Raw genomic sequence first — 26,063 nt, 5'->3', positions numbered from 1 at the left:
TAGGCACGCCTTTAGTCCCAGTACTCAGGAAGTAGAGGCAAGAGGATCTCTGTGAGATGGAGGCCACCCTGGTCTACATAGCCAGTTCCAGGCCAGCTGGGGCTACAGGGAGACCCTGTCTAAAAAAGAAAAAAGTCAATGAGAGAAGGCTTAGCAGTTAAGAGAACTGGTTGTTCTTGCAGAAGACCCAGGTTCAAATCCCAGCACCCACATGGCAACTAACAACTGTCTGTAACTCCAGTTCCAGGGGATCTGACAGCCTCTTCTGACCTCCTCCGGCATTGCATGACACGGGTGCACTTACCTACATGCAGGCAATACATGCATACACATAAAATAAAAATAAAAAGTCAATGAAAAGAAACTGACAGCCTCTTCTGACCTCCTCCGGCATTGCATGACACGGGTGCGTTTACCTACATGCAGGCAATACATGCATACACATAAAATAAAAATAAAAAGTCAATGAAGAGAATCATCAAAACCCCAGTAAGTCCTGATAACCGAAAAGAACCAACTCATCAAAGCTCATGCTCAGTACATGTGGGGAAATAGTGAGAAGTGCCATCAGATCTGAGCTGCTGAGCAGGGGTTGAGCAATACAGAGCTTAATGCAAAGTGTAGACCTGCCTGCCCGCGGCCAAGTAGAGGCAGACAAAATGGGGGACTGAATGCTATCACTTGACCCTTAGCACTCAGAATCTAGGCCATGTCACAGATTCCTTGACTCATGATGATAAATGATGATAAATTACATGATAAATGATGATAATGATAAATTACAAGCCCCAAAGTAGGAGCCGACCTAACAGGCATATAGGTTATGGAAGCCAGCCATGTCAAGCATCATGTGTTTACTGAGCAGTGCCAAGCAGCCACCACAAAAAAACCAACCTATGCCTAGTTTTCATTACTATGACAAAATAGGCAAGGAAAACAATTACAGAAGAAAGGTTTATTCTGGCTTATGATTTCAGAGGTTTTGATAACTGGCTCTCTAGTGCTTCTAACCATAGCGAAGCAAAAGTTGTGACAGAGGAAAGTTACTCACCTATGGTAGCTAGGAAGCCAAGAGGGAGTAAGGGACTAGGGACAAGGTATATCCTTTAAGGGCTGGTCACCAGTGACCCACTTCCTCCAACTAAATTCTTCCTAATCTAGTTTCCAGCACATAACCAAATTATGATTCTGTCAATGATTAAATCACTGATCACACAGAGGAACATGATCAGAAGATGAGGTTAGAGACCTTGTGATCCAATCATTTCTCCCAAACCCTATCAAGCTTTTACTACAAGCTTTGGAGATCTCAGATTCAAAGCACAGCACTCTCCAAGCAGCACATGATGTTTCTGCCTCACCAGAGACCCATACACATCAGAGCTAGCCAACCACGATCAACACCTCTAAAAACGTGAAACAAGCTTTTTGCCTTCTTCCCCATCCCCTTAAGCTGTTTTCTCGGGTATTTTTGTTCTGGTTTGTTTCAGTTTTTAAAGTCAGGGTCTCATATAGCCAAGGCTACCCTGAACTATTGATCCTCCTGCCTCCACTTCCCAGTTCTCAGGCATTCTGTCCCAGAGGTGACAGCACTTAGTAAAAGAAATGCTGTCCTGGCTTCATCTGTTTCCTGCCGCCCAAAGTTCACCTGGCCCCACAACCCACAAGTACGCAGCATATGAGCCTTGGTCAGGCACTTCAGAAAGTCTCAAGGGCTTTGCTGTCCTACCAGCAAACTCCTGAATGGCCCAGCATCAATGTCTGGAGATGAGTGAGCAATTCCTGTATGCGTCAGAACCTGCATGGGGTGGTGCTACCAACTCCCTTATCACCATGAGCACCCAAAGCATCCAGAGTACTGATCCTGACCAAGAACAAGGCACTATCGATCAGGGGAGCTGAGACGCGCGTGCGTACATACAAACACACGCACACACACACACACACACACACACACACACACAAATAATTTTTAAACATACAATGTTAAAAACAAATAAACAATTGTTTTCTGTGAATCCCCTTTTAAAGAGGGCTCCAGACCTCTTAGTCTTTGGGGTCTCATGACTTTCCCTCTGTGATACCCATTTTGTTCAATGTGGTGGCTGGTAATGGAGTCAGCAGGCTGAACCCACACCTGGGTGTTCTGAACTCTGGGACACTGTAGTCAGTGTAGTACACATGGCATCTAAAGCAAATTTAACCAAACTACATCATGAAATCTCTATTCGAGTTCGGCAAACCTCCCTTTCTCCTTGTAAGCATTCCATAACCAGCATCTTCTAAGGAGCTGTAGCCACCAAAGGCTCTAAAGAACAGGAGAGCTGAGCACCAGCTGGGCCTTGAAGAAGGAGCTCCAGACTGTGCAGGAAAGGCCTGAGAGCAACCTGTTCATGTTGAGTGGCTGGTCCTTTCTCTGTCTCCTCTTTAAGCATCAATCACTAAGCTGTTTGTTTTTGTCTAGTGTTATATTATTCAGTGGACAGCAGCTCAAAGAGATGAAAGTCCCCAGCAGGTAGAAAACAGGAAACAGGTCAGGACCTCTACAGGTGATGGCCCATATACTTTCTGGCTACCAGGGCCACAAGGAACCCTCAGGGGGCTCAGAGCCCTGCAGAGTTCAAAGGACCCTCAATCAGACTGTTGTCTTGGGAAATAGGGGCCCACTCAAAACTCAGTTTTCCTGGAGGAGGAAAGAATGAACTGATTTTTTTTTTTTTTAAACAAAGCTTTGAAATTTTTAAGATGGGATAATTTTTTTTACATTGTTTGAGGGAGAGTGGTCATAAGCTACGTACGGTGTTCATATGGAGGTGAGAGGACAACTTGAAGGAGACAGTTCTCTTTTCTACCATGTGGTTCCAGGAATTAAACTCAGGTTGTCTAGCTTGATCTCAAGAGCTGTCTAGCTGGCCCAATGTGAGATAAATTTTATTTCTAAAACTAGAAGGAATTGCCTTCAATAGCTGAGTAGAGCAGGGGACTGTAGGTGGTTGTCTGTGGTGATCCTTGGCTGGAGAGGTGGCTTCACAGTTTAAGAGCACTTGCTGCTCTTTCAGAGGACAAGATTTAGATTCGCAGCACCCCTATTAGCTTGCTCAAAAGCACCCTGACTCCAGGATCTAATACCCTCTTGGGATCTCCTTGGGTACCAGCACACACATGCATATATACACAGACACACCCACTTATACAAAAATTTAAAAAATAAATCTAAAAAGAAAAAAAACTAGAGGGAGGGGGAAAAAAGAACACTTTTGAAACCCTTAGCACCTAAGCATTTCAGCCTTGCATCCATATACCAAAGCAGCTACACCCACCTTCCCAAAGACCCCAAGGGTACCTCACGTGGTATCATGGCACAGATGAGTCCCATGTGTCACAGCATGTCTGGGCACAGCCACTGCCAGAGCAGTGCCAGGTGAGCCATAACTCATTGGCGCTGAGGGCAGGAAGAAGCAGAGGAGGGAGGAAGCTCCATGGTTCTACCACCAGTAAGAATAGGAAGACACCAAGAGTCATACAGATGATACTTTGTAGCTCATTTTGCTAGAGGCCATTTTGTACAAGTCAAACTTGGTGATGGAGCCATGTTAATGTATCCAGTTAACTGGGCTTCAACAGTAACAGAGTGACAGATTCCCTCAGCAGCCTAGCATCTCCACCACCATGGAAGGCAACCCCCATGGAGGTAGCAGGAACACCTCGGGGAGGATAGTGTCCACATGTGGAAGAAGGTGTCAAGGAGTGGAATCAGGCAGTCACCCAGGTAGAAGTAAGCAAGCCACACAGTGCAGTCTAAGACCGGTCTAAGGACTTCAGGGGAAGTTTGCTTTTTCTCTAAACAGACCGGCAAGAACAAGGTCAGAGGTGACCAGACGGACAATGTAAATGTCAAAATGATGACAAGAATGGACTGTGACAGTGAGGTGGTGGCAGGAGGACACAGACGCTAAGCAGCAGAATGCCACACCTCAAGAGCAACAAGACTGAGTCAAGCAGGATCACGAGGGCCATATACCCATTGGGAGAAAGTTCACAAGTGACAGGGACTACAAGGGTCAAAAGTCTCCCCCTGGGTTACTTATTAGCCACAGACAGAAAGGGCTCTCAAGAAGAGCGCACTGTGCCTGCTGGGTTCCGCCCAAAACACCTCAAGTGCTATCGAGTCCTTGAACCCCCGGCCTAACAAGGCTTAGGAAAGACGTGGGGGCCACACAGGACTGAACAGACAAGAATTGCAAGATAGGGTCTCGAACGTGGGCCAGTCTCCCTCTCAGTTACATGCCCTTGTCCACTACCTGGAACATCCTCACCACAGAGCACCCAAAATCTCCAAAAATGGGCCAGACATGGTAGCACATGCCTTTAATTTCAGCACTCAGGGAGGCAGAGGCAGGCAGATCTCTGTGACTTCCAGGCCAGCCAGAACTACAGAGTAAGACCCTATCTTTAAAAACAAACGGGCTAGAGAGAGAGCGCAGTGGTTAAGAGCACTGACTGCTCTTGCACAAGACCCGGGTTCGATTCCCAGCACCCACATGGTGGCTACGAGCCATCCTTAACTCCAGTTCCTGGAGTTAACTCCGAAGCCCTCTTCTGATCTCCGCAGCATTGCATGACACGGGTGTACTCACCACATACATGCAGGCAATACACTCATACACATAAAATAAAAATAATAAATAAGGCCGGGCATGGTGACGCACACCTTTAATCCCAGCACTTGGGAGGCAGAGGCAGGCGGATCTTTGTGAGTTTGAGGCCAGCCTGGTCTACACAGTGAGTTCCAGGACAGCTGGGGCCACAGGGAGACCCTGTCTCAAAAAGACAAAAATAATAAAATAAATAAATAAAATATTTATAAACAAACAAACGAAACCCTACAAAATCATCACATGAAAGAACCAAGTAAGACAGAGCAAAAGCAAAGGCTCATCCCGGCACACAAAAGGGTTACCATGTATCTCTCCTAACAATTTGAAGGTTTTTCAAAACTAAATGTCTTAAACCAAGGACAGGCAGGCTCATCAACAGACCAGTTCCTCCCTCCTCCTGCAGCCATGGAGGCCACACAGCTGGAGCAACAGCACAGCTGGCGTGGCTGTAGCCAACCTACATGCAAGGCTATACAAGAGGGGCCTAGGGTCTGAGGCTAACCCAGGGAGGTAAGACAATGTGCACCGTTCAGCTACAGCCGCTGCAAAAGCAAAGCATTGGAGCTGAAATAGCAGCACAACACCCAACTGTAAAAATTTCAAATTCTCTCAACTATAACAATCCTATCCATAAAACAGGTCTCAAATTTCAGCTCAAGAGATAATCCAATGTGCTATGACCTACAGACAGCAGGCAGGAGGGTGGAACCTACAGGCCACCTGAGAACCTAACATGGAGCCCTTTCCACTGGCTCTTCTCTCTCCTAGGATCTCAGTCCTGTGCAGGACAGAAACTCACATCTCAAAGTTGCTGTGCCCCAAACCAGGTGTCATTTACTGCACAGTCATTTCCAGACCACGGCCTACAGTTATGAGAAGCTGAAACACTTGGAAATGCCTTCACAATTCCTGCTCTGAACCTGTTAGATGCCATCTGAACTCACCAGATGAATGACTCTGTTTGCCAGGCACAGCAGCCAGCAGCAAATACATCTACCTGCTGTGCTGTTTGGACCCCAGAACCCACAACACCTTCAGTCTGTGCCCCCCAGAGTAACAAGGACAATAATGACCTAGTATCACGACACATGCAAGCCCCCAATCAGACGCACCTGACCAAAGGCCTCTACCTTAGAGCAGAGGCTGAGGAGTAGCTGGTGGTACCAAGGGTCACTAGCACAGGCACAGATGTAGACAGGATTCTAGCCTGGTGGCCTTCCTGGCTGCCTAGCGTACACCATACGCCTTGCCACAGTGCCTGTTGGCATTCATCACTGATCAACTTGGACCAGTTGGCTATGGATCACATCACTCACATTAGACCTAGCTGCCTCTCCCCAAAAGGGCCCAAAAGAACTAAAAGTCTTCAAGGTGCCACAACACATCACCTAGAAGTTCATAAGGAGTTCTAATTCCTCTGTATAGGCATGTATGGCATGATCCAAAATTACAATACGAGTGACCCAAGCCCATATTAGGATATTACCTTCCTAACCACTAAGCAATTCTATGTCTCATTAATCTCTAAGAAACTTCCACTGGACCAGAAGCACAAAAAACTGCTGAGCTACTTATTCACAGGAAAACGTGTGGAAGGAGGAAGGTGTGGAAACCTAGTCCCAAAACAGCAAGAGGTGACTTTCACTTCACCATGGGCCAAAAGCAGGCAGGTAAAAAAGTGCTGGCCTAAGAGCCTACAACTCTCCCTTTTTCTTTAAACCCAAACACAAAAAGCCACCTTCCCTATGGTGGGTAAAGGCTACCGACCTCTGCTCTAAGCAGCTCTAGGTACCAAGTTTGCCTTTTGAATCCCACCAGCACCCTCACCCCCACTGCTAGCAAGGGATCCCAGCATTATTTGCAAAACAAAAGGTAAGGGTTCTGTTTTCAAGAGAAACCAGGCCTAGCAGCTCTAGCTTCCCTCATTAATATTCAGCAGTTCTGATGAAGCCCAACAAAAGAGTCCAGGTCACCTCAGCCAGGAGCCAGGCTGTCAGGCCAAGAGAGGCATTTAGAAACCAATGTTGGAACCTGCTGCTGGCTGGAGTAATTAGCTTGTGTACCACAGCCCTAGCATGAGAACCAGAGCACTGTGGGCACTAATTACCCCCAGGTTCTGGAGGTCTTGCTGTGTGGAAAGGCTGTTGGTCAGGCTGCCAGTCTCCAGAGAAGGAACAAAGGGGGTCCCCTAAAACACATCACTGCAAGCCATCATGGCTCATAGCACATACAAGCTCTCCACCCTGTGAAGTGTTGGAACCCAATAGCAGACGTGATCCAGCAGGACCCACCTATCATCTACAACCTCCTCAGAACCAACAGCTTCAACCAGGCAAGAGGAGGCCCTGATGGAGCAGCCCTGCTAAATGAGGCCAAGTGTCGTGGGGCACGGGAAATGGTGTCTAGGGGCCAGAGATCAGGAGGAAGGGGTAGGCCCTGGCCAGCTCCTTCCTAAAGTCATACTGGACAGATGCCCCCAGTTCTCCTTTGGAGAACAGGAAGTGAGAAAGGACATATCTCAACCAGAGGGGAGACCTTATACTCCTCTTCCATCTTCTGGAAAAGGAGAGGGTGAGTCAGTGGTGGTCCCTGTGGAGCAGTATTGCAGCTTACTAGGTCACCGATCATCAAAGTTTGGTGAACATCATCTGGAAAGAATGGAGACCTGGAATGTGCTTCAGTAAGTTCATCTTTTTCTTTCTTTCTCCAGAATGCATCAGACATAGGCCCCTAGAGCCAGAAGCCCTCCTGCTGTACTCCCCTGATCCCAAGCTTAAATGGCCGTCATCCAGTCCTGGCGTCTTCAGGTGCATTCCAGCAAGTATGCACACACACACCAGCTCACACACACACACACCTCACAGACACCCAACAGCCATTACACAGGTCTCCAAGAGGCAAAGGCACCCTACTACATGTTCTCTCCTGTAACTGCAGACCAGGTACATAGAGGTGCCCCACAGAGCAGCACCTACCTTCAGGGCCACCTCCCAGCTCCACAGCCAGCAGGAATCTTTCCCAAGAGTCCTTGCCAACCTCAGACACAGCCCCTACCACTGACACAGGGTGGGAAACAGAGAACGTGCATCCCATCCCAGTCCCTGAGGCACACAGGTCTCCTTGACACAGAATCCAGCTCAAGACAGTCCAGTCTGTTGATGTATAAAGGACAACTGGCAGTAAGACAAACCATGGCCAAGGCAGTAGAGATCAATACAAATAGCTAAGAACTGCAACTGAACAGAAACCCAAGAGGGGGATGAAGAGAATGCACTGCTCTTCAAAGGAACCAAGTTTGGTTTCCAGCACCCACATTAGGTAGCTCACTACAACCTGTAACTCCAGCTCAAAGGGATCCAACACTCTCTTCTGGCCTCCATGGGTACCCACACATATGTGGCATTCATTCACACATACACATAAAGTTAAATATTTTTAAAAATATTTTAATTTTCTTGTGTGTATGAGTGTATTACCTGCATGTATCTAAGTGGCGCACCTGTGTTGGACCACGCCCAGAGAGGCAAGAAAAGGGGGTCAGATTCCACTGGAACTGGGAGTTACACACAGCTGTTAGCCGCCATGTGGGTAACAACCTGGGAATCGAACCTGAGTCCTCTGCCAAGAACAGCAGGTGCTCTTAACCACTGAGTCATCTCTCCAGAACCCCAAAATAAACATTTTTTAAAGGGGCTATAGAGATGATTCAATGCTTAAGAGCAACTACTGTTCTTATAAAGGACCTGAGTTCAGTTCTCAGAACCCATATCAGGTAGCTCACAACCACCTGTACCCCAGCTCCCAGGATCCAATCCCTCTGGCCTCTACAGGCACATACCCACATATACATGCACACACTTTAAAAAAAAAAATTTAAAGAAATTCAAAAGCTAGGTGTGGTGGTCCACACCTTTAGTCCCAGAGGCAGGTGGATCTCAGTAAGATTGAAGCCAGCCCAGTCTACATAGGGAGTTCCAGGGAGACTGTCTCAAAAAAAAAAGGAAAGAAAAATTCAAAATGGACAAAGGGAGTCGAATTGACACCACTGAACAGCACACACAGGATGTTGGACGTCTCCAAGCACCACGCAGGCACAGATCAGACCACCAAGAAGGTCCCCCTTGTGCCCACTAGGGACAGCTCATAACAAAAAAAAAAACAAAAACAAAAACAGAAAAGGTGAAATGGTTCAGCAGGTAAAGGCACTTGCTGCCACACCTTATGACCAGAGGAGTTTGATCCAGGTACCCACAGGTAGCAGGAGAGAACTGGCTCCTGAAAGCTGTCCTCTGATCTCTACACACATCATGGCACAGGCATATGCACAAACACACACACAAATAAATAGGGAAAAGTACTGGCAAAGATGTGGAGAAATGAGAGCCCTCACGTAGAGGATAAACAATGCAGACGCAGCTGTCCACAGTCCCACTCCTAGCCACATCTCAGAACACCTGAAAACGCTAAAAAGGGGCTCAAGTAGGTCCTTGTGCAGCTGAGCCCACAGCAGCACTGTTCACAACTGCCAAGAGGTGGAAGGCACCCAAGTGTCCACAAGTGGGCAATGGGTAAAGAAGATGTTATGTCCCCACGTAAATGCAATGTTCAGCATTAAAAGGGAAAGACCAAAAGCAGGAGACTGAAGCAGAGACTCAGTGCGAAGCCAGTCTGGGCTTCACAGTCTTAACACATATTAGTTTAAAAAAGCAAGAAATATTGACATACATGGATGAACCCTGAAGACACTATGCTCAGTGAACACCACCAATCACCAAAGGAAAAATACAAATCTGCTGCATGTAGCTGAGGTTTCTAGGGCCACGAGGTTCACAGAAGCAGACCTTCAGGGTAGTGGGTGTACGGCTTAGGGAGGGAAGAGTCAATGTTTAGCAGAGACAGAGTCTCAAGGTGGACGACTGAAGTTAATCAGAGGATGGTGGTAAAGACTGCATGAGGTGTTGTGCTCAACACCCAGAACTGCACACCTACATGTCTGAGTTAAGATGGTGCCCAGTGTGGCAGTCACACCTACAATTCCAGCACTTGGAAACAGGAGGATCAGGAGAGGATGGTTGGTCATAGCTAGATAGTAAGATCAAGGCCAGCTTTCTACTTTACTTTTTTTGAGTCCCATGTCAAAAAAAAAAAAAAAAAAAAAAGGAAGGGAAATAGTAAATGTTATATAGTGTATATTTTACTTAAAGGGGTAGGGGGCTGGACTGAAGAGATGGCTCGGCGGTTAAGAACACTTGCTATTCTTCCAGAGGACCCAGGCTGGAGTCCCAACACCCACATGGTGGCTAACCACCATCCTTAACTCCAGTTCCAGGGGATCTGACACACTCTTCTAAACTCCATGGGCAATGCACAACACGGGTACACTTATAAACATGAGGGCAATATATTCATACATACGAAAATAATAAAGTAATTTTTAAAAAATACAGCCAGGTATGGTGGTGCACATCTTTAATCTCAGCATTTGGGAGGCAGAGGTAGGGGGATTTCTATGAGATTGAGGCCACCCTGGTCTACATAGTAAAAGTCAGCTAGAACTACAGGGAAACACTGTCTCAAAAAAGAAAAAAAAGTACACTGGGCATGGTAGTGCATGCTTTTCCCAGTGCTTGGGAGGCAGAGATGAGTGGATCTCTGTGAGTTTGAGACAAACCTGGTCTGTGCAGTGAGTTCCAGGCCAGTGAGGACTGCACAATGAGACCCTGACTCAAAACCAAAAACAAACAAGTGCAAGGATCATTAACGATTTTATAAAGATTTATTTTCTTCACAAACTGTGGGTGGGTATGTGCATGCGAGGATGGATACTCATGGAGGCCAGAGGAGGGTATCAGATCCCCTGGTGCTGTAGTTACAGGTGGTTGTAAACTGTGTAACAATGCTGGGAACCAAACTCAGGTCCTCTGAGCCATATCTCTCTAGTCCCTCCTCCAAATAACAATTTATTGTGAAGCTGGGCATGGTGGTGCATGCCTTTAGTCCCAGCACTTGGGAGGCAGAGGCAGGCAGATCTCTGTGAGTTCCAGTTCTGCCTGGTCTCCATAGTGAATCCAGGCCAGCTGTGGCTACAGGGAGACCCTGTCTCAAAAAGACCAAAAAAAAAAAATTATTATTTTGTGTGGATGTGCATGATGGGGGCTCACACCTGCCATGTGGAGGACAGCTCTGTGGAGGTCTCCTTTCACCTTTACGTGGGTTCCAGCTTGATCCCTGCACAGCAACTTGAGCCATCTTGCTAGTCCCTACCCACATTTTTTTCTTAATAATAAAAAAAAAATTTTTTTAGGTTGGCCTCAATCCCTACCTGCCTCTGCCTCCCCAGTGCTAGGATTAAAGGCATGTACCACCATGCCTGGCAAATGAATATATTTTAATTTTACAGTATTTCAAAACTGCAGAAGCTGAGAAACTGTCTCAGAAATTCCGTGAGCCTGTAAACCTGTACTCCCTCTTAGAAATTTCAGTCTCAAACCAACAGCACTTATTGGACCAAGTTCCATCCCCAGTACCCACATAAAAAGTGTGGTATGGAGGCACACGCTGGTGATCTTAGTGCTGGGGAAGTGGAAACAGGAAAACCCTTGGACTCACTGGCCGGCTGGCCCAGCCTGATCAGTGAGCTTCAAAATGAGGCCCAACAAAGATCTTGCCACAAAAACACAGGGTGGACAGTTCTTGAGGAATGAACCCTGAGTATGACCTCTGGCCTCTGCAGACAGACACACATAGATACACATACACACACATACACACACACACACACACACACACACACACACACACACACACACACACAAATATGGCCCTGTCTCTAAGAATCTTGGAGTGGACTAAGGAAATGGGGCTGGGGACTGAATCTAGGGGTCTTGAGCTCTGAGCTACACATCCCCAATCCAAAAATGTGCATGAAGTTTTAAGCACAACTATAGTCCTCTTACGACTGATGGTGCTGAAGAAACGTGTGTAGATGTACATATATGCATGCTAGAATGCATCCTACTTCACCAGCCAAATCTTGCACAAAGGGTTTCACTAAAAGCCTGCATCACATGCATTGAGGAGATGCATTTAAAGGCCAGAAGATCAAAAGGCAGACTGGCAGGGTACTCCAGAGAACAACTGGCCTAAATTATCAAGTGCTTCACACCAAGTCATTTCACTTCTAGGCCTGCCCCAAAGATACCTGCAACTCATGCCCATGCTCACCAAGACACACTCCAGTGCACTCTGTACTCCTGTTTCAAGACACCCACAGCAAGAGCTCAAACCCCCATTAATACAAGAACAGTGACACAGCAGTGACAGTATACAAACTGGAGAGACAAAACTACACTGAGAGCCACACAGCAACATAACTGACACCCTTGGTAACCAATCACCCTCTGCACACAAGGCTGGAGATGGGAGCTGGAGGGCACAAAGAGGTGCCCGGGAATGCTGCATTTCTCCTTGGTCCTAGAGACTGAACACAGGGCCCTGAGCATGGCATATTACCACTGAGCTAAACCCAGACTGCATACTGCATTCTTGACAATGTGCAGGCACTGGTGATAATGCATGTTGCCACAATAAAGCTTCTGAAGTATCATGTGCAGTTAAAAAGTGAGCATGTGAGATGTCTCAGCGGGTGAAGGTGCTTGCCGCTGAGCCTGATGGCTTGAATCTAATCCCTGGGATCTATGTAGTGGAAGGACAGAACTGACTCCTGCCAGGTAGTCCTCTAACCTCCATGAGTGGGTTATGGCGTGCACGTGCACGCATATACGCATACACACACACACACACACACACACACACACAGAGTAAATAATAAATGCAATAAAAACAAATTTAGGGGCTGGAGAGATGGCTCAGCGGTTAAGAGCACTGACTGCTCTTGCAGAAGACCTAGGTTCAATTTCCAGCACCCACATGGCAGCTAACAACAGTCTATAACTCCTGTTACTAATACCCTTCTCCTATGGTCCTACCTCTCTTGAGCTCCTTCTTTCCCTTTATCCCCTTATCTTAAAAAAAAAAAAAAAAAAACAGTACATTCAGGGACTGGGGATGTAGCTTCGTGGCAAAATGCTTACCTAGCATGCACAAGGCTCTGGGTTCAATCCCCAGCACAGGGAGAAAGGGAGGGAAGGAAGACAAAAGAGAAGCCCATACCACATTCAAGCCAGGTGTGTAAGGACAGGTATAATCCCAGCACTCTGGAAGCTAACACAGGAAGGTGACAAGTTCAAGGACAGCCTGAGCTACAAAGTGAACTCCAAGCCAGCATGGGCTTCATAGAAACCCTGAGTAAAAAGAAAAGCTCAGGGGGCTGGAGAGATGGTTCAGTGGTTAAGAGCACTGATAGTTCTTACAGAAGACCCAAGTTTGATTCCCAGCACCCGCACGACAGCTTACAACCATCCATACATAACTCCAGTTCCAGGAGAATGCGGCACCCTCTTCTGACCTCCACAAGCACTGCATGACATGGGTGCACTTAGGCTTGCAGGCAATACACTCACACATAAAATAAAAATACGGTATTTTTTTTTAAAAAGAAAAGTTCAATCTGGGCATAATGGCACATACACATAATCCCAGCACTGAAATCACAAGTCCCAAGTTCTAGGCCAGTCTGGGCTATGTGGGCAGACTCTATCTGAGGGTGAGGGGGGTGTGGGAGTGTGGTGTCAGTCAATATACCAAAAATCACAGCGGGCTCATACAGAAAGCTACTCTACACGATTCTCTACCTTTTCAGAATTCTTTGAAGAATCCACACCAACTGGTTCTGTGATCAGGTGTCCAAGAAAATGTTTTCACAAGAATTCATCACTTTTCTCCAAAAGTGGGCTATGCTGATGTCTCCTGGCCCCCACTGCGTCTCAGCAGAAAGAAAAGTTGCCTCTGCTGTGCTCAGATTGGCACTCTGGATTGCTGCCCTAGCCCATCATAGCACTGCACATATGCACACAGGCAGGTAACAAACATGGACAAAGACACAAGCACACGGGCAGATAGGACTGTGCAGACACACGTGCACACGTTGCAGCCAGAGGCATGCATAGAAGATGGCTGACCACACACAGCCATGTTCCTGTATCTCAAAAAGCAGCCGCAGAGCAGATTTCTAGTAAAGCAAGCCCTGAATGCTAGCTGAAATCCTCAACTTTTGAGGATCTTTAATGACAGTATAGTTACAATTTTTTCTATAGTTCCACATGTTAGTCAACGATATTAAAATACTTAATACAAAATAAGATGATACCTAGAGTTTGCTTTAAAAAATTATAGTCCCCTGGACAGAAAAGGAGGGAGAGTCAGATGAAGCAAAATTAGCCGCTAACAGCTTACTGAGTCGGTACAGAGTATATTACACTGGTCTCTCAACAATGTAAGCCTGAAATTTCTCACATAAAACTATTTTTACAAATGCGCAGACACATTCAGGCCCCAAGTTCATAATGCAGTAAAAGACAAGTACCCTTATGGGCCCCACTAGAGAGCACAGGACCTGGGGTCCCCAGGTCCTGGGCAGAGGAGGGAAGAACCCATCCGGCACTGCCTTCTACAATCTCTACATCCTTACAAATTGAAGTTAAAGCTGGGCGTTGTGGCCCACATGATGGCCTTTAATCCCAGCACTTGAGAGGCAGAGGCAGGTAGATTGAGTTCAAGGCCAGCCTGGTCTACCTAGTGAGTTCCAGGCCAGCTGGAGCTACAGGGAGACCCTGTCTCAAAAAGACCAAAAACAAAACAAACAAAAGTTGAAACTAAAAACAGCAAGGGGGTTTGGAGTTTCTGCAAACCCTCACCTGAGACAGTACCCATGCCAATGATAACCCAGAGTACATAGGCCATTGCAGGGTCTAGGTACAGCCAAGGTGGTCCACAGCTAAGAACTCTACCTGCTCTAGATGGGGTTATTCAAACATGGAGGCTGATGGCAGAGGCCAAAGGGAGGCAGAGGAAGAGGTCGCCTCTCCGAGAAGGGACCCAAGAAGGGTAGAAGAACCCACAGACGATCTTCATCCTTCCCTGACGCCCTCAGCCTTACTTGATGCAGGAAGAACAGCAAGCTGTAGCTCTCCCTAATACACCTCTAACGTGCACAGCTAAGAGTAGATGTGACCAGGCCCCAGTGATGCAATGTGCCCTTAACATTTCCTTCTAGATTTCTATGATGGTCTATCATCTTGCTAAGCAGCAAAGAATTCCCTTTTTTTCTCATCTCCTTTTCTTTCAGTACCGGACAGTCTGAGCCTTATGTCTTAAAAATCCACACACTGTGCACAGTGGGTTTCAATAGCTCCAGAAGCCCTGCCCAACAGGCCCAGCCCTGCAGCAGCAGCACACTGTCCCCTGCCAGGTATGTCCTCTTCAGCTCCTTCTCACTCACTGACATCTGCTTCCATAGTGTCCCAGGCATACTTCTAGCCAGTAGCTCTGACTGCTCCTACCAACCTCACCTGCACTTCTGAAAGCTGTTCTTTACCAGGCCTCCTCACACTATCCACCCCTCACACTCACCATCACATACACCATGTCACTCTCCTGAAGTTTTACTGGCCAAGGTCCCAGAACGCTGGGGTATCCAGAACAGAGCAAACTAGGACAGTGCTGCAGGGCCACTCTGCTAGGGCCAGGTACACTGTCCTTAACCCACAGAACAAATACTCAGAGTAAAGTTCAAGTCCTCCACTTAGAGTCAGTTAAGGTATATCCCAAACAATAAATAAATAATTTAAATAAGAAAATAAAACAACCTACCTACATTAAATGCCCCAAGTCCAGTCAGGTGCAGTTTTATACCACATACACAAAAGTGGTCTCACAGGATAGGGATAGTGCTAATAAATTCCTGCCACGTAGCATGTTTGTTTGCTTCCTTCCTTCCTTCCTTCCTTCCTTCCTTCCTTCCTTCCTTCCTTCCTTCCTCCCTCCCTCCCTCGAGAGGGAGTCTTCCTATGTAGCCCAGGCTGGCCTCAAACCTACCACCCTCTCCCTTAGCCTCCTGAGCGCTGAGATTACAGGCCTGCGCCACCCCACCCAGCTCCCACCAGGTATTTTCACTGCAAATTTTTTTTTTTTTGCATGCTTAGATATTGCATGAATGTTTTTACCCTCCATTCTCTGACTGTCTATAAATTCAGGCAGACCCCACACAGGTCTGTAACTCTGACATGGCCCAAGTATGTGGTCAGTCATAGGACCTAGGTCTACTAAGCATACTTTACAATGTTCACCCAACACTACATTCCTCATAACATGTCCAAATCATTAGGCAACATATGACTGTATTAAACTAAATCTGAGGGGCTTTAAAAACTAGAGACGACTCCCCCAACAAAGATGGCAAATTAAACTGGAGTCTATATCCAAGCAGAAGAACCATTAACACCAACACACTAGAACGTCTGGTAGGGCAGGTAGGCAGGATCCAGGTGCAGAGGTTGGAAAGGGAACTTGTTAAACAAAGCCTAGATATTGCATTGGTAGGCTGCATCTGCATCTGGACCCCAGTGTCATGAGAACTACTCTCTGGCTCAAGAATCAGGACAAGGTTCCGGGCCTGAAGGCTTTCATGTTGTCAGCAAAAGAACTTCCCATCTCTCCTAAATAGTACAAAGCCTCCAAGGCTCTGAGAACAATGTCCAGACATGGCAACTGCAAGCATCAGGAACCTCATCTAACAAGATGCAGGCCCCTTACCACCCCACACCCACATAGGTCTCCAGGCCTAGACTCTGAAACTCAACCAAGTCCAAGTTTCCTGACTCTATTCCAGGCATCCAGCTGTCCCTAGGCAGAACACATGTACTCTATTAGCTCCAAACCCAAGCTGGGAGGCTTTTCCCTGCCATCCACCAGGGAAGCCTAAGGAGTTGCCCTGCCAGACTGTGCCCTGCCAGACTATGCGGGAGAACAAGAAATGTGGCCTAACTCACTGCGCTGCGCAAGGCAACCCACAAGGTCTACCTTGTTTTCACAGTTTAAAGAGCTGTATGAATTGAGACAAATCCACTAGGGTCAGGCAAGCTGGGCGACACTTACTACATACAAGGATGTTAAAAAAAAAAAAAAAAAAATCACAGTTTTGATAGTTCTGCAAAAAAAAACTTAGCAAATTTACAACAAAACTGTCAAGTAATTAAGGCAAGGCACTTCACACATGAACTTAAACTGCTAATTAAAATCCCCTCGCTTAATTGACTATATTTGCATATCATTCAACTTGGGAGTATAATTTTTTTTAATGGTTTGGGCAACAGGAAGCAGAAGGCAGCAGGTGAGGCAGGGCAGAGACAGCTAACAGCATCAAGCACCAAGTGGTGGCCCCAGTGTATGATGCAGAGGGTCTCTACAAGCACCCAGGGAAGGCACAGCTATCTCAGAACAGCATCTCCCATCCAGGCCCTCACCCTAAGAGAGTCAAACAAGCTGGTAGGCTCCCAAGCAACACACACAGCACAAAGGACACCTCAAGGCTGTCTCAGAGGAGGAAGGAACAGCAGGACCTCCAACAGCTGCACAGAGACGACCCCCCCCCCAGCCCAGGGATAGCACAAGTTCCAATGTATACCTCACTTAGTTCCTGGCCAAGCAAACCCTCAGCACCCATGTAGACACAGGTGCTTACCTCATATCTTCTCACAATGTGGCCCAGGTGCCTCCCAATTTGCCAGCCTGGTCTGCCTCCTGCTAGACCCAGAGGTCAAAGTTCAGACTGTGCTCACCTTCAACAAACAAGCACATCAGTCAGTGTGGTGGAACACACTCGTATGTATCCTCAGCTTGGGAGGCTGAGGCAGGAAGATCCTCAAGTTTGAGGACACTCTGGGCTACATAGTAAGACTGTCTTTCAAGACAGAAAGGAAGGGAGGGAGAGGGGAAAGGCGGGGAAGAAAAGAGGAAACACTAGATAGCAGGGATTTGTTAGCACTATCGAGACCATTTTTGTGTGTGGTCTGTCACTACAGCACTGGCATGTGGTAAGAGCCTGACACCCCCACCAAAAAAGAGAATCTACTTGCAATCCAGGGCTCTCCTCACTTCCAAAGAAAGGTACCCCCATGTTTGCACCTTCAGACTGCAGAGTGCCACCTTCAGGTGTCAGGGCTCTGGGATAGAGAAAGGAGAGTACCCTGCCCCAGGGGCCTACACAGAACTGGAGCACAGGAGGGACAAGGCGCTGACCTGTCAAGACTGGCCTGGCTCATGCACCATGAAGGTCCAGGTCAACCTACAGGGAGCAGAGAGTAGCACATCTCAGACACAGGACCAATGCCTCCTGGTCATCTGCAGAGCCAGAATGCCAGGGTAGGCTGCAGGCCAGTACAAAAGCAAACTGCTCTGTTCTCCCCCTTCCAGGTCAGCCCACGCCAACCTCTCGGGAGTATATGCTGCTTTGGTTTAATAAATAAACAGAAAAGGAGGGGGGAAAGTTCAGGCACCAAGAACTTCTGTCTTATTATAAGCAAAGGCCTGCGGTTCCACAGTCAAAACAAAGGCATTTCCATGTTACTTTCAGTGCAGAGCCCATATAGGTACTGCTGGCAGCTGCCCATTCCACCTGGCCTTCCCAACAGCTGGACTAGCAGTGCCTGAGGGGCTGCAAAGGCAGGAGCCACTTTTTGCTCCAGTCACTTACAGATTTACTTGTAGGCAGACGATACCATACTGAGAAATACCAGTCTGTACTGACAAAGGCTTTCCTCACAAGCACAGGAGCAACTCAAACTGACACTGAAGGAAACCATCAGTAGACCATGTGCAGGGACCACAGCACCAGGATGCCGTGAGTGGCTCCAGAGACTGTGAGATGGTATCAGTGCCACAAGCCCACCAGTCACACCTGAGGGGTGCCCACAACTCCTCACCTAAACTGCTCAGCCAGTTCTGGAGAGCCTCACACAATACTCCCACCACTGTGACCTCACATAGAGTATCCCCATCTCCATCACCACACACACAGTGTCCACACCACTAACCTCACACACAACTTGAGGGAAACCAGGAAGGGGAAGGGTCACATAAGAGTCCAAGAGGTACCCGGGCCCTCGGGTCAGCTCCACCTGCTGGCCCACAAGTCTCCATAGGACACCCTTGTCTCCACCAGGTCCTGGCGTAAAGCCAGCTCAACACCCATGCCTAAGAAGCCACTACATTTCCCTAAAGCAGCAAGCAAGCACAGTGAATTTTGCAGGAAGCCGTTCCCAACAAGAACTACTTCTTCCACAGTGACCAGTGGACGTTCCAGAGGAAGCCACAGTCAACGGGAGGAGAGCTGGGAAGAACATCAATGCTCATAGCCCCAGCCAAGGGAAACATTCCAGGGCTTTCCAAGCAAACCAACTGGAAGAAGGGTCCAAACATCCCTATGTCAGACATAAGGAAACAGCCTTCTTCAAAGCAGATGATGGGACAAGTGAGGGAAGAGGGGCACCAAGGGGCCAACACAAGCCTCCTCCCTCCCTCCCATAGCCATGGGGGCCTGGGCTGCCCTATGGCTCTACCAACAGTGACTGCTCAGCTCCCGTGAATCATTCCTCCACCCAGCTACGAGCAAATAGCCCCCACCCAGTCAGCCCCGCAAGGCCAACAGCAAAATACGCCTGACCACCAGAGAAGGCCCGTAGGGGTCCCACAGCACCCATGCACAGCTTGAGTGAGTGTGGCTGTTCCACCTCAACTTCCCCATGTTACTAAAGTTGAGGCATTATTTCAGTCTTTAGGAGCCAAAAAGTAAAACCAGAGACAGCACAAATACCAACACTAACACCCATCTTGGGTGACTCCGGGCTCTTGCCAAGATCCTTTATCTGTCTCCATTCTAACAGGATGGCAACTCAAAAGAATGCACAGAGGCCAAAGTCTCTCACAGGACACTTGGTGATGTCACTGTGTGACCACCTGTGCAGTCTGTACAGGTCAGAAACTCGTTTTTACTGGATTTTACTATCTCCAATCTCACCTAAAACATGCCCAAATGTCTTCCATTTCAGAAAGAGGATACTGGCAGCAGTGAGTCTAGAAGCTGAGGGAACTGGGCAGCAGCACAAAAGCTCAACAGGGCCTCATCTGCACAGAAGGCAGATGAGTGCAATCACTTACTACACACTTCCAGAGAGTGACGTAAGGTGACCTCTTAAGGTAACCCAGACAGGCATCAAGGTTGCCAGCACAACACTTGGTCTAAAGGAGGGACCAGCTTTCACAGGGTCAGAAGACAAGGTCAGAGATGGATGGCCTTACTGGGGTATAGGCAAGTCAGCATGATGGGACCAACAGGGTGCTGTCAGTGGGTACAATGGACACTACCCAAACACACACCTGATCACACAGGTGACAAGGGCACCAGGGCACCTCTCAGCCCCCATCTGGACAGTGCCTGGCTCCCAACCGGGGATCCCTTTCCTAAGCCAGTGACTGTCTGCCAGGAGGAAACAGGGAAGAATGCTCCTTCCTTTCAGCCCCCCTAGATCTCACGGAAGTGATCTAGCCTGTGTTTTGATTCAAAACAAAGAAACTTTTAAAAAACATTTCAGTTGAAACTTGCATAATTCTTCCAGTGGAGAAACCCTCTCTCAACTTTCGCAATCCTTAGAAAGAGACACATTATTGCCACAGATCAGCCACGGCCACTGCCACCTCCTGCCAGACAGCAGGCCAGGCCCAGAACCGCAGTCTCCTGGAGGCTGTGGTGGCAGCAACTCAGACCTGGGGGGTGGGGCCCCCCCTACAACCGGCTCTAGGGCAGGGCTGGGTTCACACTTGGCCCAGACTTCCTCACATTCTACATCCTGTCTGCCCTTAGACACTTCAGACAGACATTATTACACAAACCAGCTGCAGGGGAGGTTGAGAAACAGGGGAGTCAATGACCTTACTCTTGGAAGCTCCCTGATGACCAAGGGCCTCCAGTGGGCAGCAGAGGACAGAGGTGAGGGACCCAGCTGGCTCCCGGAATAGTCCTGGAAGGTAGCAGGACAGAGAGACAGGCTGACAGATGATGCTAAGAGCACTCAGCCCTTCGCAGAGGTGGATGTGCAGCAGGCCCTGCTCACACAGCCAGCAATGATATGGGCAGAACCTACAGCCCACCTCAAGCTGCTGTCTCTATCTATGAAGACCCACCAGCTGTAGACAGGAGTCACCACCTAGATGGCCATCCCCAAACCAAAGCCCCCTTCTGTTCTGCAAGGGGTCTCTTGGACCAGGGTCTGACCTAGGAATATAGATGGCACTCCATCTTCTTGGCCCAAATGTCTGGAGGAAGGTAAATCAAGTGATGCTAAGAAAGAACAGTACAAGACACACCCCCTGGGGATACTCTCCTTTCAAAAGGAAGGCAGTGGACAAAGGAGAGCTGACCCTTAGAAGGGCACTCAGACCTTCAGGTGTCCAGGGTATTACCCCTGTGGCAATCATCACTTAAGAGCAAACTACAACCGGACATGGTAGCATACAAATGTACTCCCAGCATTAAAGAGATAAGACCCTATCCCCCAAAGTCCAAAAATGCAAACCACAACTCACTGAAAGAAACTCCTGGAACCTAGCACCTCAGGCCAGCCTTTTGCACACCAAAAGTTGCAGCCATGTCCCAAAACACACCCCACAGCTCAGTGTTCCCTAGAGCTGACCACCTGGCCAGCTATCTGGATGAGAAACATGACCCCAGGCCTATTGTCCCACCATGAGGAATTCAGAAAATCCACAAGGGACCATATCAGCAAAAGAAACCCCTGAAAACTCAGGTTCTAGAAGACAGAGGTGTTTTAACCTAAGATGACCTAAGGTCCTGTGTCACCATAGCCTACTTCTCAGACCATGGATGGAGGCCCTACTCTTCCCCAGGAGACACCGCAGCACCCACAGGCAGCCTGCAAAGGCAGTTCTTGGTTATAAGAAATCATCCTGTGGGATTGCGGCCACATCCCAGGAAGCAGATCAAAAAGCAGCTCAAAATGCCACTGTCCATCTCCTTTCCACAAACAGATCTATGCCAATAGACTGAACTCTGCATCAAGTCCAACAGCTATCAGGCAACTTCTAGAGGAAAAGCGAACTGGCCAGGCAGATGAATGCAAGATTCTGAGGTGCCCAACCACTCTGCGCTACCAGCAGAAAAACGAGCATAAGACACAATATACAACATCACGATCAACAAATCATTAGTCACAGAAAAATGAGGCACATAGAAGTTAAGCAACTTGCTCAAGCTCATACAACCAGTGAGGGACAGAGGGGTTACGTGATCACGAGCAACCCAACCCCATCAGATTCCACAGCAGAACTGGCTCACTGCAGGAGATCTTACAAGGCTGGCAGCTGGGGGTCCCTAGGAATTACTCAGAGTATCCAGAGAGCCTACATTTTCTTCCAGGATATATCAGCAGAACACTGGGCCTGACTATCACTGGAAAGATGTGGCCATTTCCTGTCGCCCATGACAGACAGGCATCACAGAGGAAGACTACCAGCTTTCACGTGATCACAACAGTGCAGGATGCCAAGGTCTGGGACACAGCTGCCTACAACAGGTTTTCAGGCTCAAAGCTGGAAATTCTCTACCTCCCAACACACTCAGTTGACCACAGGAACCACAATTCCACCTCAGCCAGGCAGACTCCGCCTGATATAAGTGGACCCCACCTCAGCCAGATGGAAGCCACTCCAGCCAGGCTGCCATAAGGCAGAGCAGCCAAAGGTCATCAAGGCATCTAGGACCCAGGAAAATCACTGACCTCCCCACCTCCCCACCACGGGTATGAGAACCCATCCCTTTCCACAAACACAGGGAAGACATTCAGCTCATGCTTGGTTCAGCAGAGCCCAAGGGCCTGCAGAGAGCAGTATCCCAGTGCAGACTTTGTTCCTCCTCCTCAGTGGATCAAAAGATGAAAATAAGCTACGGAAGAAGAGAATCAAAATACATCCAGTGACTAGAATAAGCTGTCAAGAGATGAGTGGGAAAAAAACCAGTGAGCAGTCACCGAGGCCAGCCCCAGGACAAGCTAAGTCTAGTCAGCCATGTCCATGACCACCTTGACTGACATCTCCTTTCCTGAGTTCATGCAGACAAGTACGTGGCTGTCCTGGGGGGCTGAGAAGGGGCAGGCCAGCCAAAACCTTCAACTACAGAATCAGGAAGCTGCGGGAGGGACAGCACTGACAGCAGGGCTGGGGGTCATCCACAGGCTGGGAGCACCCCACAAGAGAGGATGACATTCCAGTCAGTAAAGCACACAGGAGCTGGTCAGAGTACAAGCACCCAAGCTGAGGCCAACACTGCCTGAGCAGGGCTGAAGAGAAGTCACTTGAGAAAATTCTCTTCCCTCAGTGAATGAGGTCTCAGAGGACTGCCAGGGAAGTTCAACAGAACGGCAACCATAAACCATGGCAGAAATGACCCAAACACATCACCACGGCTCAGCGCACCAGGACAAGCCTGTGGCCTACCACCACGTCTCTACAGTGGTCCAGTCTCTACAGTGGGCCTATGTCTACAGTGGCCTAGTCTATCTAACCCAGGCTATCTTCTAACCCCACGGTGCTCAAATCTCCTCCAGGCCTGAAGACCCTTATATACAGAAGCTTGGTGTAAGGGGAGAAGACAGCAGCCTAGCCTACCCCATGCTGCAGCAGCTGTGACAAAGGGGCCATACCGCCCCCCCCTCCAGGTCTGGAAAGACAGATCGACAATGAAAGCACCCTAGCCAGAGTCAACAAAAACAAACACTGACACACCCAGCTCAGACAAGATTCTTTGCGCCTGCTCTGGAGATAAGGGACAGGAAAGCTTCCCACAGGCAAAGCCACAGCAGTCCCAGACTAAAGTGGCCCCACATCTCTACAGTGGCCCCGTGTCTACAGTGACCCAGTCTCTACAGTGGCCCCATGTCTACAGTGACCCAGTCTCTACAGTGGCCCCGTGTCTATAGTGGCCCCACATCTCTACAGTGGCCCCACATCTCTACAGTGATCCAATCTCTACAGTGGCCCCAGCCAGCCAACATCTCCAACATCTCCATACACATGGCTTCCCCTGGCCACAAAAGCGAACACCCCAAACAGAAAGGCCTCCACTGGCAGAGTCCACACTGCCTGCTGACAGCCAACTCCAGCCCAAGACCTGCCTGCAGCTTCCCCACACCCTCAAGGACTTCACCTGCACAGTGGCCTGGCCGGACAAGACCAGAATACTGGGTCACCCTCGAATCTGCACACTCAGCAGCCCCCACAGAATGAGGCAGGTCCCTCTTCCCAAGCCCCTCCCCCACGACTCTGACACGATGTTGGAGGGGCGCCCAGAGAAAACAGGGCTGTAGCATCTATTCACAGACTTAGAAAAAAAAGTTTGATGCAATAGCTGAATAAATTAGGCCTCTCCAGAATAGCCAAGCCAGTCCAGCAGTCTGCTGTGCAGTTCAGTAAGCTGGACACTGAAAAGTTACAGAGACTTGGGACCCATGACCAAAAGCCCTGTGCACCCCAGTGAATGGTTCAGGCACCCAGTGGCCCAAGAGCTGCCCAAGCAGACCTCGGGAGCCTTCCATCCTCCACGGCCACCGCCAAGCTTCCACCTAAGCCCAAAGGCAACAGAAGGAAATGAGGAGTCAAAGCAAACTGCGGCTCATCAGCAACTCGGACACCACCGTGCTGCCACTGAGCAGGCCAAGTGGCCCTGTCCCCCACGCACAGGGACTCTGGGACTCAGTCTCTGGCAGCCCCAGTGAGACAGAGAAGGACAGGGCTGAAGTGCCAAGTTTCGGCCCAGACAGCTGGTTCCGTGTTAAGTGTCTGTGTCTCCCGACTTCAAGACAAAACAGGACAGCCCAAGCAAACTACCTCCCTGGAAGAACCTTCCCTCTTCCCGGACACAGGGGCAACCGTCACCCAATCTGGACGCCTGGCCAGGGATGCCAAGGCGATCTGGGTCGAGATGCACAACTGGGGCCAGGCAGCCCAGCCTCTCAGAGCTCGAGGGCACTTCCTGGCAGGACCCGCAGAGCTCACTCAGCCCATGTGGGCGAGGGCTGTAAGCCCCCGGGGGCGGAGGGAGGGTGTCGTGGCCATTCGCCTTACCCCTGGGCGCAGAGCTAGGGCAGCAGGCGCCCGGCAGGCAGGAAGCCTTCTTTCCCCGCCATACGGCCCCGACCCCCACACAGAGCACAAGACCCCCGTTTCCCGGAATCACAACAGCCCCAGGCCAAGTAGGGCCAAACCAAAGGTTCCAGGCTTCGGAACCCGGAGCCTCCAGCCCAATCCTCCCACCCCCACCCCTGGGTTATGGTTGCCAGCCGCACATCTGGGGACACTCACCCGGGGCACCCTCCGCTTGTACTTGTTGGCATAGTCGAACTTCTCCTTCACGTCGTCCAGGCAGCGGCCCAAGCGGGCCTGCTCCTCCTTGCCCGTGTAGTCCTGGCTCAGCAGGATGTAGGCCCGCCAGTTGGCCGAGTCGAAGCCCCAGTGGCAGGTCCGGTTCTCCAGGGCTTTGTGCGAGTGCACCACGAACTTGTGCGGCGGGTACATGAGGCGGCAGTCGAGGCACTGGATGCAGGCGGCGCTGGGGCTGCTGTAGAGCTCGGGCACCAGCAGCCCCTTGCACTTGCCGAAGCACTCGTGGTACACGCGGACGCTGCGCTCGCTGAGCTCCAGGCCCAGCGCCAGGCTGGCGGCCAGCTCCTTCTTGCAAGGCGGCGGGTAGGCGCCGCCGTACAGCAGCGCGTTGCACAGGCGCTCGGCGTCCGTCTTGGTGATGAGCCCGCACGAGGGCGCGGAGAAGGGCAGGATGCCCATGACTTTGAGGATCTCCAGCTGGTCGGCCGTGCAACGCGAGCAGTAGATGTGCAGCTCGTCGCACACCGAGTTGATCTGCTGCAGTGAGAAGTCGCGCAGTACCGAGTTGAGGATCTGCGGCAGGCAGAGCCGCTTCTCGCCGCCCACCACGAAGCACGAGATGGTCTCGCCCTCCAGCACCGTCTCGCAGCGCTCGGTGGAGCGGTCGGACGGCATGAAGAAGGGCCCGGGCAGCACGGGCGGCGGCGGCTGGATGGCAGGCAGGTGCAGCACGGGCGGCGGCTCGGCGGCCGTGGGCACCGGCGCCGGCACTGCGGCCGCAGGCAGAGCCGCTTCTCGCCGCCCACCACGAAGCACGAGATGGTCTCGCCCTCCAGCACCGTCTCGCAGCGCTCGGTGGAGCGGTCGGACGGCATGAAGAAGGGCCCGGGCAGCACGGGCGGCGGCGGCTGGATGGCAGGCAGGTGCAGCACGGGCGGCGGCTCGGCGGCCGTGGGCACCGGCGCCGGCACTGCGGCCGCGCCCGCCTCCTTGGCGCTCTCCTTCTTGTAGGCCTCCTGCGCCCATCGCGCCGAGAAGGCGGCCGGGCCGCCCAGC

General features: G+C 49.8%; 2 protein-coding genes across 2 annotated transcripts in view; both read right to left on the bottom strand.

The window, feature by feature from the left end:
- LOC103749771 (ski oncogene) overlaps positions 1-25,781 on the bottom strand; it is a 78,694-nt gene extending 52,913 nt beyond the window's left edge. Inside the window, exon 1 of the mRNA XM_008852639.2 lies at positions 24,987-25,781. Coding sequence (XP_008850861.1) covers positions 24,987-25,682 — 696 coding nt within the window. The 5' untranslated portion in view covers positions 25,683-25,781. The remainder of the gene's footprint in view (positions 1-24,986) is intronic.
- Positions 25,782-25,783: 2 nt separating this feature from the next.
- LOC103749802 (ski oncogene-like) lies at positions 25,784-26,059 on the bottom strand (the record flags this gene model as incomplete). Its single annotated transcript, XM_008852688.2, has 1 exon — positions 25,784-26,059. A coding segment is annotated over one exon (276 nt), but the record flags the coding sequence as incomplete, so codon positions are not given.
- Positions 26,060-26,063: the final 4 nt, after the last annotated feature.

Source organism: Nannospalax galili, unplaced genomic scaffold, assembly GCF_000622305.1.
Source record: "Nannospalax galili isolate Female #2095 unplaced genomic scaffold, S.galili_v1.0 scaffold806, whole genome shotgun sequence".
Taxonomy (NCBI): Eukaryota; Metazoa; Chordata; class Mammalia; order Rodentia; family Spalacidae; genus Nannospalax; species Nannospalax galili.
The sequence above is the reverse complement of the archived record's forward strand: the minus strand, read 5'-3'. Positions and strand labels throughout refer to the sequence as shown.